Source organism: Chelonia mydas, chromosome 6, assembly GCF_015237465.2.
Source record: "Chelonia mydas isolate rCheMyd1 chromosome 6, rCheMyd1.pri.v2, whole genome shotgun sequence".
NCBI classification, from domain to species: Eukaryota; Metazoa; Chordata; order Testudines; family Cheloniidae; genus Chelonia; species Chelonia mydas.
In genome coordinates this window covers 76,962,922-76,975,407 of record NC_051246.2, presented here as the reverse complement: position 1 = coordinate 76,975,407, position 12,486 = coordinate 76,962,922, and the positions used below count along the sequence as shown (strand labels likewise).

Genomic DNA, 12,486 nt, shown 5'->3' with positions numbered 1-12,486 from the left:
AAGCTCACAAAAACAACTTCCATCTCCACAGGAGCAAACAAGGGCTGGGAGGATAAAGGTTGCTATTATCACCATTCACCCCTATGCTCCCCTCTGTGACTCTAAAACCCAAAGATACGATAGAAGCAAACACAGCATGTTTTCCTCTTTCTTGAGCCCATGCAATTCTCTCTACACCTGCTCCATGTTGTCAGGGCTCTGCTGGCATTCAAGGGTTGAGCGGGCGGGGTGGGGGTGGGGTGGGGAGCAAGGCATAGCCACAGTCTTTCAGGACTTCATGAATTTCTGAGCAGAATCCACTGCTCCCCCTCCACAACTCTTACTGTGAATTAACAGGACTGTGCATTCCCTTCTTTCCACCGCTGCTACTAGTCAGTAGATGACACTATTCCTGTTCAAAAGTTCATAAAATTTAGTGCACACATTTAAAGTAATGTACAGGTTAGAATTCTTAACTTTTACTGCAGCCTGCACTCCTTTGGTTCTCAAAATATGTTCTTGCACCCCTTATCAAAAATCGTTGAAGTAGGTCAGTTCTTTAAACCTAGATATATTTTTTTGTTTGTATATTACAGTAATCGTTAAAAATGTATAATGTTAATAAATACATAGGTTTGATGAAACAAAGTAGTTGTACTTACATGCCTGTGCTTAATTTGTGTTTTCAATGATTTACCTTCTAAAAAAATCTGGCATGTCTCGCACCCCCATAAAGGGCATCTCGCACCCACAGGGGATGTGTGCACCCCAGGTTAAGAACCACTGGGTTAGACAGTATATTACACCTGGTTAAATTTTACAAAACCGACCATTTCACAGTATATCATGGGTTTTTATGTAATGAAAATTGACATATTTGCAACATTTATCTAGATTTTATATACTGTAAGCTGAATTTTAAATATGTCCATACTATATTTTATGAAACCAATAAAAGAATATAGTCAAAAAGTATTTGTCTGTCTAGGCCGATGAAGTTTGTCTCCAATCCTAAAATTGCTGATGCAGATAGCCTATTTTTAATTTCTTTAAGGATCTACTGCTGGAAGGCATGCTGTTACTTCCACATCCTCTGTTGCTGGTTCATCTGAATATGGGTTAAATATGACAACACCACAGACTTCACTCTGTAGCCAAGAGGAGAAAATACAATTTTATGTACCGGGAAACAGCAGGTGCAGAAGATCAACAAAGAATACATATTTTTTCTTTCAGGAACAGGAAATCTGACAGAGGACCTTGCAAGGAAGGCACACACCATTTTCTCATATTCTGGGGACACCAACACTATCCTCCCTGCCACTCAGGCCTGTAATCTGTGCATCCTCTTTCTCTTGTCCCTCACTCTAAACCATATCCACTCTGACAGCTCTTCCTGCAAAACATCTCTAAGATCCATCCTCTGTTCATGCTGCTAAAATTCTGGTTCAAGCCCTCATTACCTTATATCTTGACTATGGCAATCGCCTCCTTTCTGGTCTACACAAATGCCATCTTGACACCCTTAAATCCATTCAAAATGTTGCTGCAAAAATGCAAAACTCAACACTTTGACCACATCACAACATTCTTTGCATCCCTCCATTTGGCTCCCTTTTTCCCCTTCACTCATGCACAAACTACCAGATAGAGCTTTGAGAGTGAAGGGAAGTATGTAGAGCAGTCAGACTCTGACTTCACTCTGCGAATGATGCCAGCCTTTAATGTCCTTTGGTCAAATTTTCCCCCAAGCATCTTCACCTGTTTTCTAGGCTGTTCCTTATGTCTGGGAAGAATGCCCTGAAAAAAAAATCAGCAAAGCAATCTAATTATCATCTTTCAAATCTCTCCTTAAAACTCACTTAGGTTGTGATGCCTATAAAACACTTAACAATGGTTAAACTACTGGTGTACCTCAGCTGCCGCTCATTACACTAAGCATAATCCCATTTTTTGTCTCCACCTGTTGCCTCCCATCATATATTTAGATAAGATATTTGGGGCAGAGACCATCATGTGTGTGTCAGTGTTGTGCCTAGCATAATGGGTTCTAGCATAATACAAAAAACAGTCACCACAGTCACAAAGACAGCAACAAGTAGAACCTCACACTGATTGCCATCCATTGTTTTGGATAATGTATGAACAACATGGAAGAGATCAGAAGTAAAAAGCGGTATCTCTGAAGCTTATATGGGGTGGGGGGAGGAAGGTGAAGAAAAGCTGGGAAGGTAGAAGGTTACCCCAGTAATGAGAAGAGGGTCACTAACACTTTCCCTTTTTTACAGTAGAACAGATGGCAGTGACACTGGTATTCGTACTGTTCAAACCCTAAGAACTCATGAGGAAATAGTAATATTTAGTTTAAATGTGATTTGCAATGTACAATCTTCTAAAAACTGTAAGGAGGCCAGATTCCAGTAATATTGTGAAACTATATGTGGCATTCATGAGATAATGTGTTATGCTGTCATTAACACACTGACAATGTGGAAGGTCTAATAAAATGCCAACCAGATTATTAACAACAGCAGTATTTCAGTAACGTTCAGCTGCTCTAATCAGGATCAAAGCCTGATTGCACTATCGGTGGGATGAACACATGGTGAGTGACATTGAAATGACTTGCCTACAAACTGCACATAATATTGAAAATAATAATTTTAACTGTTTTCCCCATCAGAAGCTGATAAATAAGATATCCATAGTTTACTGTGAGCACCATGATAGTATAAAAGTATCATAAGATAGAATTCATTTTTTACAAACCTGTAATAACTATGAATACCATACAGCTTAAAGCCATATCACCTTCCACTGTGATTCCAATAGTTCTCACAAACTAAGCAGAGTCTAGCTTTGTGATTCTTTGGATGAGATGTAAACCTGAAGTCCTGATCACTTGGCCCTGAACACAAGAATCTTAGTGCTTTTTTTGTCTGGTGTTACACTTGGTATGCTTCCCAGGCAAATTACAACATGAATAATTAACTTCAGCCTACTTAAATTCTCACTGAAATTTCATCTGGCTCTTGTTCTAAATGAATATGTAGCACAGCTCAGTGCTAATTAGCAACTTCCCCATGCCATTCCACTGGTGCTGTGTGGGTGTCATGATAATTATGACAGATTAGATAGGATGTCCAGGAGAAATAGTTTGTACAGTCAGTTAAAATGTTAAATGCTTTTGGCTCTATATAGAAGTAAGATCACCATCATATTAAATTTCATTGGTTTTTTTTTTTTTGAAAAATGACTTTTGAGAAACATGTAAAGGATTTTAATTGCAATCTTTTTGTAGTTAAGATAATATTTTTAAAAATAAAATATGTACACTACCATTGTGCTTGCTTTCATGGGTGAAACTCCAAGAAGATAACTTGCTAATGCTTAGCTAGGACAAGGACTAGTGTTTTGAGTGAAACTGAAAACCAAAACTGGTCATAGAATTGGACAGTTTAAGGCCAGAAGGGACCCCCAAATCATCCAATCTGACATCCTGTGTATCTCAAGTGGCCAACATCCCCCACACTAACTCAACAACCAAAATTAGTATTACAGCCCACAGAAGACTAAATTATTATATGCCACAGGTAGAGAATAAAAGGGACTGAGGTGCACCAGGGATCAAGGCCTCCTGCAATGGTGGGGCAACAATTAAATGAGCTATACCGAGATAATCCCAGCAAGTGCCCCGGACTTTCATGGTGCAGAAGGTGGCAAAAACCCCTGATAATTCCTTCCTAATCCCACATATGGCACTCATTTAGACCTAAGCATGTGAGCAAGAACCAGCCAGCCAAACATGGGAGAGAGAGTGCTTGGTGCCACCTCAGAGCACTGGCCCACCCTGTCCAATGTCCCATCTCTAGCTGTGATCATCTCTGATGCTTCAGAGGAAGGAGACAAAAAAGGAAATCAGATTTTTTTTGGGGGGGGCGGGGGGTAAAGGGGGAGGAAATGCCTTTCTGACTGTTACAGATGACTGGCTGAAGCCCTGACGCATGAGCTTTAAGAATGCAAGACATAAACCAGAAAGAACAACCAGGGCTGCCCCACAACCCTGCCCCACACCATCATAAACAACCCTGACATACAATCCCACACATACACTTTTCCTGCTCTCTTGAAATGAATTAAGTGTTTTTTCCCCCAAAACTATTGGGAGGCTGTTCCAGAACCTCACTCTTCTGATCGTTAGAAACCTTCTAATTTTCAGCCTGAGTATACCCATTTGTTCTTGTGCATGTCAACATTGTTCTTTAGTTTGAATAACTCTTTACCTTTCCTGGTGTTTACCCATGATGTATTTATTGAGAGCAATCATACCACCTCACAGCCTTCTTTTTGCTAGGCTGAGCTTGTGATAGGATTGGGCTGACTGGTGGTACCACTTAGTGGTTAGGTCCCCGGATTACAACTCTCCCCTGTCTCTAGCATCCCCTACCAGGGGTCACCCTCTTTTGGTAGCTGGTAACTTGGCCCTCTGTCCAGGTCATTGTTGAAGTCCACCCTTTTTCTGCGTAACAGAGTTCAAGAAAATATAGAAGTCCAACGTCCTGCAAAAAAGGAGTGTCCAGCCCAACTCCGGACCCACAAAGCCCCCTTACTTTAGGGCTTACAATGTCTTCACTCTTCTTAACTCAAGGTCAGGGGTTATGCCACCCTTGTGGCTGGCTTATAGGGGAAGCCTGGACTCTCCCTGTCTACCAGGCTTCGGCCCAAGTGGCAGCAACAGAGCACACTGGGGTGCTTGATAAGTTTGCCTCCTGGGGCCACATCCTACCACTTATTTTCCCAGTCCAGGGCATGGTCGCAGTCTCACAAACAATCCAAGAAAAGACAGTGCAAAGGGTTTCTTAATAGAATTAAATATAAAATAAATCTGGAGAGATACTGGCTTGTTATCACAAAATATTGTTTGCTTTGTAACTCAAAATGTATTCTTCAATTTAATGAGCATGAGAAATTTTTGAAAAAAGAAGAAAAAGATCTGTATGAAGAAACTTCGTAGTTTGGACATTCAGATGTACATATTAAAAAGCTGCCAATAAAATAACTGGACTTGTGGAAAATACAGTCTTCAATGTCCCCAACATGTGGTTGGCATTATGGTGCATTTACATGAAAATATATGTAGCGGATGAAGGGGAAGTGGTCATTCTAGACAGATTCTCTTTACAAATAGGTGATCTTCAAAGCAGATTTTATGGTATTATAGTTACATACTAACACTGGAGGAAATGGTATGTCTGAAAGAGAAAGTATCCCTACACAGGGAATTTATTTTGAAAAAATTCTACATATATCTCTACAGTCATTTATTTATTATACACATGTAGTTTTAATATCTACATCTATAACTCTGTTTCGGATTCCTAAACGATGTGCAGATTTTGTCCAGGAAAGAGACAATAATTCAACTATATTTTGCAAGCAGCTAACTTATTTTCATGGTCAGTTAAGTGTAGGGCAGCATGGTTAAAGTGTTTCTGCTACTAAAAAACGTTGGATAGAAATCTAATTAGATTTCTACAGTTTTGTTACATTTAGAGGTCAAGTAGTTTTTAGACAAAACAAGATCTTGCAGCTGAGTCTATCACTTAGTTAAGGGTACTATTAACCTCTTTTTCTATACTTTTAGAAATCTTTAGCTGCCCTCTTAATAATCCAAAAATATTTAGTTTAGTTGTTTAAGATTTCTCATATTGGAAACCTAGACTGCACTTTTTTAAATTTTTATACTAATTATAATTGATCAAATTTTTAGATGGTGACAGAAAAAAACTCAGGGCAAAGTCTTCACATTTGGGTTCCTAAATCTAGACAATGAAATCCACATTTACACACCTACATAACAGGAATAATTCTGAGAAAAGATAAGCCAAACATCTGCAGCTCACATTGAATTTACCTCCAAAGATTATTAAGGCGTCAGTTATTTAGGTGCCTAAATAAAGATTTAAGTGTCTAATTGCTGACACCCAACTTTTAAAATATTGACTAAAGCTAGTTATTCTGCTTCTACAATATTACCTCCCTAGATCCAAGAAGAATTTGTTACTGATAAATACGTCTCTTTTTTACATTTTAATTATAAACATGTAGAAATGCAAAACAAATCGTGCATCAAATTAATGAGCTTCACCCAGCTACAGAAGACAGCTGTCCATTCCTATCATACTAAGGTTATTAAAGTTTACCATTGCAGTAAAAACAAAACTAAAAAAGTCTCCTTCACAATGTACAGTGATCAGTACTTAAATTTCTTTCAACCTTTTATTCCTGGACAGCGGTTGGTGAAGTGTCAGTCTCACACTTTGTAAAACAGAAACTTTAAAGGGTCATGACTTTACAAGATGATGAAAACAGTTTTTCCATCATTCTAATTTAGTTATTTCATGAGGCTCTTCATTTCAGCAGCACGCTGTCTTGATGAATCACCCAGGTTCTAAATTTAAAGAAAAAAAATCCTAACAAACCTTCTCAAGGTTAGTGATATTATAATAAAATAATTTGACGCAAACTAAAAAATATTATCTATGTGAATCTGAATTGTTTACGAATTCAAAACCTGGTGCTTTGTGTTCTACTGGCTACAGCTTTATATTCATGAACAGGAATAAACATCACATCAGACCCATTAGCAGAATGGATCAGAGATCTGTACCACCTTTTTATTTGTAAATAGAATTTTGACAGTATCTTAGCAATGAAACAGGCAAAATGATGGTAGATAGTTTTACTTACAAACCAAAATAGCGCAAATAATATATTAAAGATAGTTGAGAAGTTCTGTTAAGATGTCTAATGCTATGTTCATGCCTTTACATGGGTATTTAAACCAGTTTCTTTGAAGGGGTTATTGGTATGCAATCAGAATCCTGGTACTATATAAATTAAAAAGGAAAGGATGTGTGGCCTCGATCTTTTTTTGGTACATTAATTTATATTCGTCATGACTAGCAACGGAATGATACTAAAAGGACATGATTCAACAGAAAATACATCCAGCTATTGTATTGTGGAAGTCTATGGAAGTCTGCTAAATGCCAATTGATTTTATATAGTTTCAGATGTCAAATCAGGCGCAAGCAAATATAAAAGATACCCTTGTAAATGTTACATGATGTAAACATTGTAATTGATTTTTTTATGCTGTTAAATGAATGATCCAGAATGCTATGCTATTTAAGTTTTTTAAAACTGTATTATCGGCAATTAACACCAGATTTGAAATATATTCATAGGGCTTAAATATATTTGGGAATTTATGATTTTTCTGGCATGTCTTTAAAAGTTGGCTTTTACCTGTTCAATACCAACTAGTCAATCCAACAATTCACTCTGATTTAGAGCAAAATGAACAACCTAAGCGCTAGTGCATTTACTACTCTCACCAATATGTTCTCCAGAAATATGTTTTCTTATTTTACTGAGTTGAATTTGGAATATGCACCCAGATTTATATTTTGCACTGAAAGTGTGTTATCCATTTTTTTCTGAAGTCTGAATGTACTACAACCCATTCAGTACTTTTTCAATGCAAAAATATGTGATCCCCATGGGGTATTTGCATACAACAGATTTTTTTCCTCTCTTTTTAAAAATAGGATTCAACCTCTCTCTTTTTTTTAAATCAGGGCTCAGAGCTGTGGGGTTTCTATTTTATTTTATTTTTTTACTCAAACTAATAAAATCAGGAGACTGTGGTGAGATCTAGCGGCATGCAGTTTGATGTCCTCAGCAGGATACCAACAGTCAGAAGTGGTGCTGTAAATTCAGTGTGGGGCTTCAACACTGTGCTAAGTGTGGCCTGAATCTCAGGGGCTTCCCTTTGATGCAAGTGCAGTATATTAACTGGAAAAGCATTCACTTTTATTTGTCTGTACTGTCTGCGACAGCAATATCGCCTCATTTAGACTAGTTCAACATGAAAATACACAGAGAAGCAATCTGTTACAAATTAGCATAGCTCCCCTTTCATTTTACTAGCTAGTAATTGGAAGGGGTTAAGAAAGTGTAATTTATCAGATTATATGTGTTTATCTTTGTGTGGGGACAGCATGCCTTTGGTGAATTTTCCTGCGTACCCTGAGGGAATAATCTTTCCTTGATGTCCATTTGATCTGAAAGAAAACAATGACGCCTGTGAAATATGGGAGTATAATTTGTTCGGTTGAGAAGGAACAGTTTCCCAGACATCTGAAATAGTATTAATGACTTTATTAGAACCTTACCTTTCTTTGGAAATGTTTTTATTCTCTCGTTTCCAAACGGTCTTGAAGTCACTGCAGAACTCATACCACACAGTGAAAACGTAGTTTGGTGTGATGTCCTTCTCACCAGACTTTGGCTTTATCCCAAAGTATCCCACTGTTTCTTCAAAGCTACAGGGGAAAAAAAACTGTCAACACGTAAAACCCATTGGGGAAGCTTAGTTTCCCTGAGGGCTGGTTCCTGACTCAGTAGCCAAGGCTGATAATTACCATAACTTCCCCTTAACTTTGGAAACCATAGCAGCAATTCATGCCAAGTGTAACTAACCTTCCAACACCTACTTTTTTCCCCTAGGAGGAGAATTTTTGTGTGCGCGCATAAGACATCACTCACGTATGTCATGTACGCAAAGCAAACGGCACTCATTTTTAATAATCATTATTTATTTACCTGAATTTCAAGTTAAAATTATTAACTAAGATTTTTATTCTGCAAAGCTGAAAGGGGAGCTATTTTGGTGTTATTTATCTGATTAAAGGCTGACAGGAGAGTTGTATGCCAAACCAGAAATAATTAGCTGCCAAAAGGAAATCAAGTGTCACCTGATCTCTAGTTTAGAGACTTTCAGGTAGTGATGGAGCTCAGTGCAGCAGCATAAATGCCACAGTCAGTGCCAATAGCTAGTCTGCAAAGAGATAACACAACGAAAGCGATTCATACCTTCCCAGGGGGCTAGTAAGCTGATAAAAGCAGTAATAATAGGCTAGTTTTATTGCCAGTGTTGTAATACGTTACTATTCTATATTACAGCTAAAGCACTTTTGCAGTGTATCTGAGTATTTCTAAAAGACTCTTTTCCTGTTGAACATAGTTTTGTGGTATTTTAAGTTATTGTGCAATATGCATTTGAGCCATTATTGTATCACATTTCACAGATAAACAGGTAATTGATTCCATGATCATGGTTATGATATGTGCAACCTGAAACAATAGAATCTACAAATTCTTTTTGCTTTTGTTAAGGTTGAATCAGTTTTCTTTCCGAATTAGAAATATCTGTCAGGGTAGTTTTGCTGATAATGATTAAAAACAATGTCATGGCTTAACAGTAAAGGCAACATAAGAAAATCTTTCAAGAGAATTCACTTTTCTTGAAACTCCAACTACATTTGGGGAAGGGGAAGTAATGTGCTTGTTAACATCTACTGATAGTTCTTAATTCTTGAATATAGGAAGCTAAACACTTGAAAACAAAAGGTTTTTTAAAAAGTGTACATGGCCTACAAACAATAAAATTTAAGTTCAACAAATGGCCTTCAACTCATCTTTGGGCAGATATCTCATCCCTTATTAGCGGATTCATTTACACAGATCCACATTATGGGATAGAGTCATAAAAAGAACTTAGGTGCCTAACTGATACTTTAGACACCTAAATCCCAGAATCAGGTCCCACTGGAATTCACAAATCCCTCATTCAGCTGCCACCAAATCCTATAGGTGCCTAAACTCACAAAGCGCCTATATGTTTGTAGTAAAATTTCCCTGGGCACATAGATTTCTGTCCATGAGCATGACACAGCAACTCCACACCAGGTGTCCAGACACATATGTCCCAGAGTGATTTACAAACTGGGGAAAGACAGGTGTTTCTCTGGCTAACTCACTTCCAGGGTCCGATCTGGTAGGCAAACTCTGAGCACATTTACTAGTTTGAGCCGCTATAGGTGAGCATACACTAAACAGCCTTCCCCAACCCCAGGATTTATTGCACTAACAGCACAGGCACCTAACTCCAATAGAGGGTTTGCAACTGAGAATCCCAAATGCCTCCCTGAAGCTTGGATTTAGATGTTTATCTCCAAAAGAAGGATGGGGTTTAGCACTCACTCCTTGTCTTGGCATCTCCCATTGGCTAGTTTAGGTGAAAGAGCTGCCTAGCATGCTGGCTTTTGTCAATTTCATTCTGATGCACCTTTCTCCCTCTATTCATTGTATAGGGAACCTGGAGGCCTAATCCAGGCTTTAAGAATTAGGCATGGGGATGCATGGGGATGCTGAGTGTTGCCACACCTAAATTTTTTGTGTATCTAGCCCCATGTGTTTATATGGAAATTCCATGGTTAAGGCTGAGTTTTGCACTTAAAGCAGGGCTTTAACCACTATGCTATGTATGAAGAATACAGAGTATATGCCTCAAAATTACAGCAAAAAGAAAAGGAGTACTTGTTGCACCTTAGAGACTAACCAATGCTCAAATAAATTGGTTAGTCTCTAAGGTGCAACAAGTACTCCTTTTCTTTTTGCGAATACAGACTAACATGGCTGTTACTCTGAAACCTGTCAAAATTACAGCAGTTACTCTGGGGAAGCCAGAGCATATACGTAGCTGCTTTGCAAAATAAAGCACCTGGAAATTCAGTTGAACCGGTCAGTATACTTTGGCTATTTGTGCTTCTCCAGAGTGGCATTGAGTAGCAAGAGCTACTCAATGAATATGAATAAGAGTTAAAAATTAGAAAATGATTTAAGGTTAATAATTCATATCTAGCTGATGCACCTTTAAAAATCAGTTTAACATAATCAAGGATCACAGATTCTAAAATGCCTTCATCAGAATTAAAAGTTGATAACATGGTAACACTACAGGGCAGAGTTAAGGAAATCTGATTGCCCTAACTGTGCAACTCTTGCTAGGGGAGCGGAGGCAGGAGAAAAAGAGGAACCATTATAGGAGGGAGACAATTCCTCCTAAGGTTCCACCTTTATATAGCACCAGTTGCACTAACACAGTCCCCTACCTCAGGCCCCAAAGTAAATTCCTGGCCTGACCATCCACCACCCTCAACATTTCCACTGAATCCCCCACCTTCCCCTCTTCCCAATTTCATCCTCTATCACCCCTCCCTCCTATATAGCCCTGCTCTCACCCACCTTGTGCCTTCTGCTGCCCAGTCTGCCTCCAGGCTTTTGTAAATAACTATTGCCCATTAAAAGTGAATAATAGATCCTTTCAACTACATCCTTTCATATCCTGGAGGATTACTTGGCAAATTTTCCTATATATTTTTAAAATAATTAAAATAAAAAAAAAAAACAAACCTGTTTCCCAGATAACTAAAACCAATCAGCCAATTGCAAAGTAAGGGCCAATTTATCAGTACCTCTAGCTGCTTTGCTTTGCACCAGAATGGTGCAAAGCAGCTAGAACATAACTGAGAATCTCACGCTAATAGTTTAAATGATTTTTTAAATAATTTAAGGCTGATAATGTATAGATTCAAATCATTACAAATATCATGTGGTAGGATTTTCTTTGTTTTTTGTTTGTTTGTTTACTGTTCATGTATGACATTTTGAATAGGTTAAAAAAATGCTAAGAAACTCTGAAACAAGAAACTATCAAAATGGAATTAAGGTTGAGAGTCCATAACAGTAATTTGGGGTAAAATATATCACAGGTAAACAACTTAAACACTCAGGACTCTGCCCTGTCATATAACTAGCAAGAGATCAGTACAAATAAAATTAGACTGTATAAAATTTATTATCTTAATTTTATACCTTTTAAATTCTAAAGACCCTGAGCCAGACCTTTAGCTGAGGTATACTGACATATCTCCACTGTCTTCAACAGAGCTATGCTCATTCATGCAAGCTGAGTATCCAGACCTATATTTTCTTTTTCAAGCACTATTGGTAATGGGGAATTACTATCTCTTTGCTAATTTAAATCACCTTCAGTCTCCACACTTAATATTAGGAGATTGAAAAGAATAATTAACAGCTACAGATGGAAATACTTTAGTAAATACCCATCCATCATTTTAAACTCAGAGTAGCAAGGCTTTTATTTTAGAGCTGCACAGATACAACACACTTTAACAGTGAATGATTTGCTAGCGAATATAATACCAGTAGTAGATTTGACTGCATTCTAAGAAGGAAAACAGAAAATTCTTGTATGTAAAATTTTAGTTAGTCATGGAGAAAAAGTAAGAGAGACACAGTAACTCTGAACAGTTTTAGAGGAAAGCATTTTCAAATGTTACATTTTCCAATATTGCATATCAGACATACATCTCAAGCCTGCAAGATGAGCATATAAAGCAATGCACACATACGGAGGCCACAATAAAGATGAATATGCTATTTCTCATCAGGACTAAATTTGTGCTGACAAATCTACATCTGTCTTTCAGATAATATGTTAAGACAAGCGCCTAACCTCATTTGGACATTGAAGATCTGGCTTCACTTTCCCAAAGAGATAACTCTTGGCTTGGG

At 37.8% G+C, this 12,486-nt stretch overlaps 1 protein-coding gene across 6 annotated transcripts in view; it reads right to left on the bottom strand.

The window, feature by feature from the left end:
- FMN1 (formin 1) overlaps positions 1 to 12,486 on the bottom strand; it is a 430,195-nt gene that overhangs the window by 20,728 nt on the left and 396,981 nt on the right. For 5 of the 6 annotated variants that reach the window (XM_043548088.1, XM_043548089.1, XM_007069366.4 and 2 more), the window contains one exon: positions 8,220 to 8,369. In XM_043548088.1, the coding sequence (XP_043404023.1) occupies positions 8,220 to 8,369 (150 nt within the window). Of the gene's footprint in view, positions 1 to 8,215; positions 8,370 to 12,486 lie in introns of those variants that run through there. The other variant, XM_043548092.1, reaches the window with a different exon arrangement.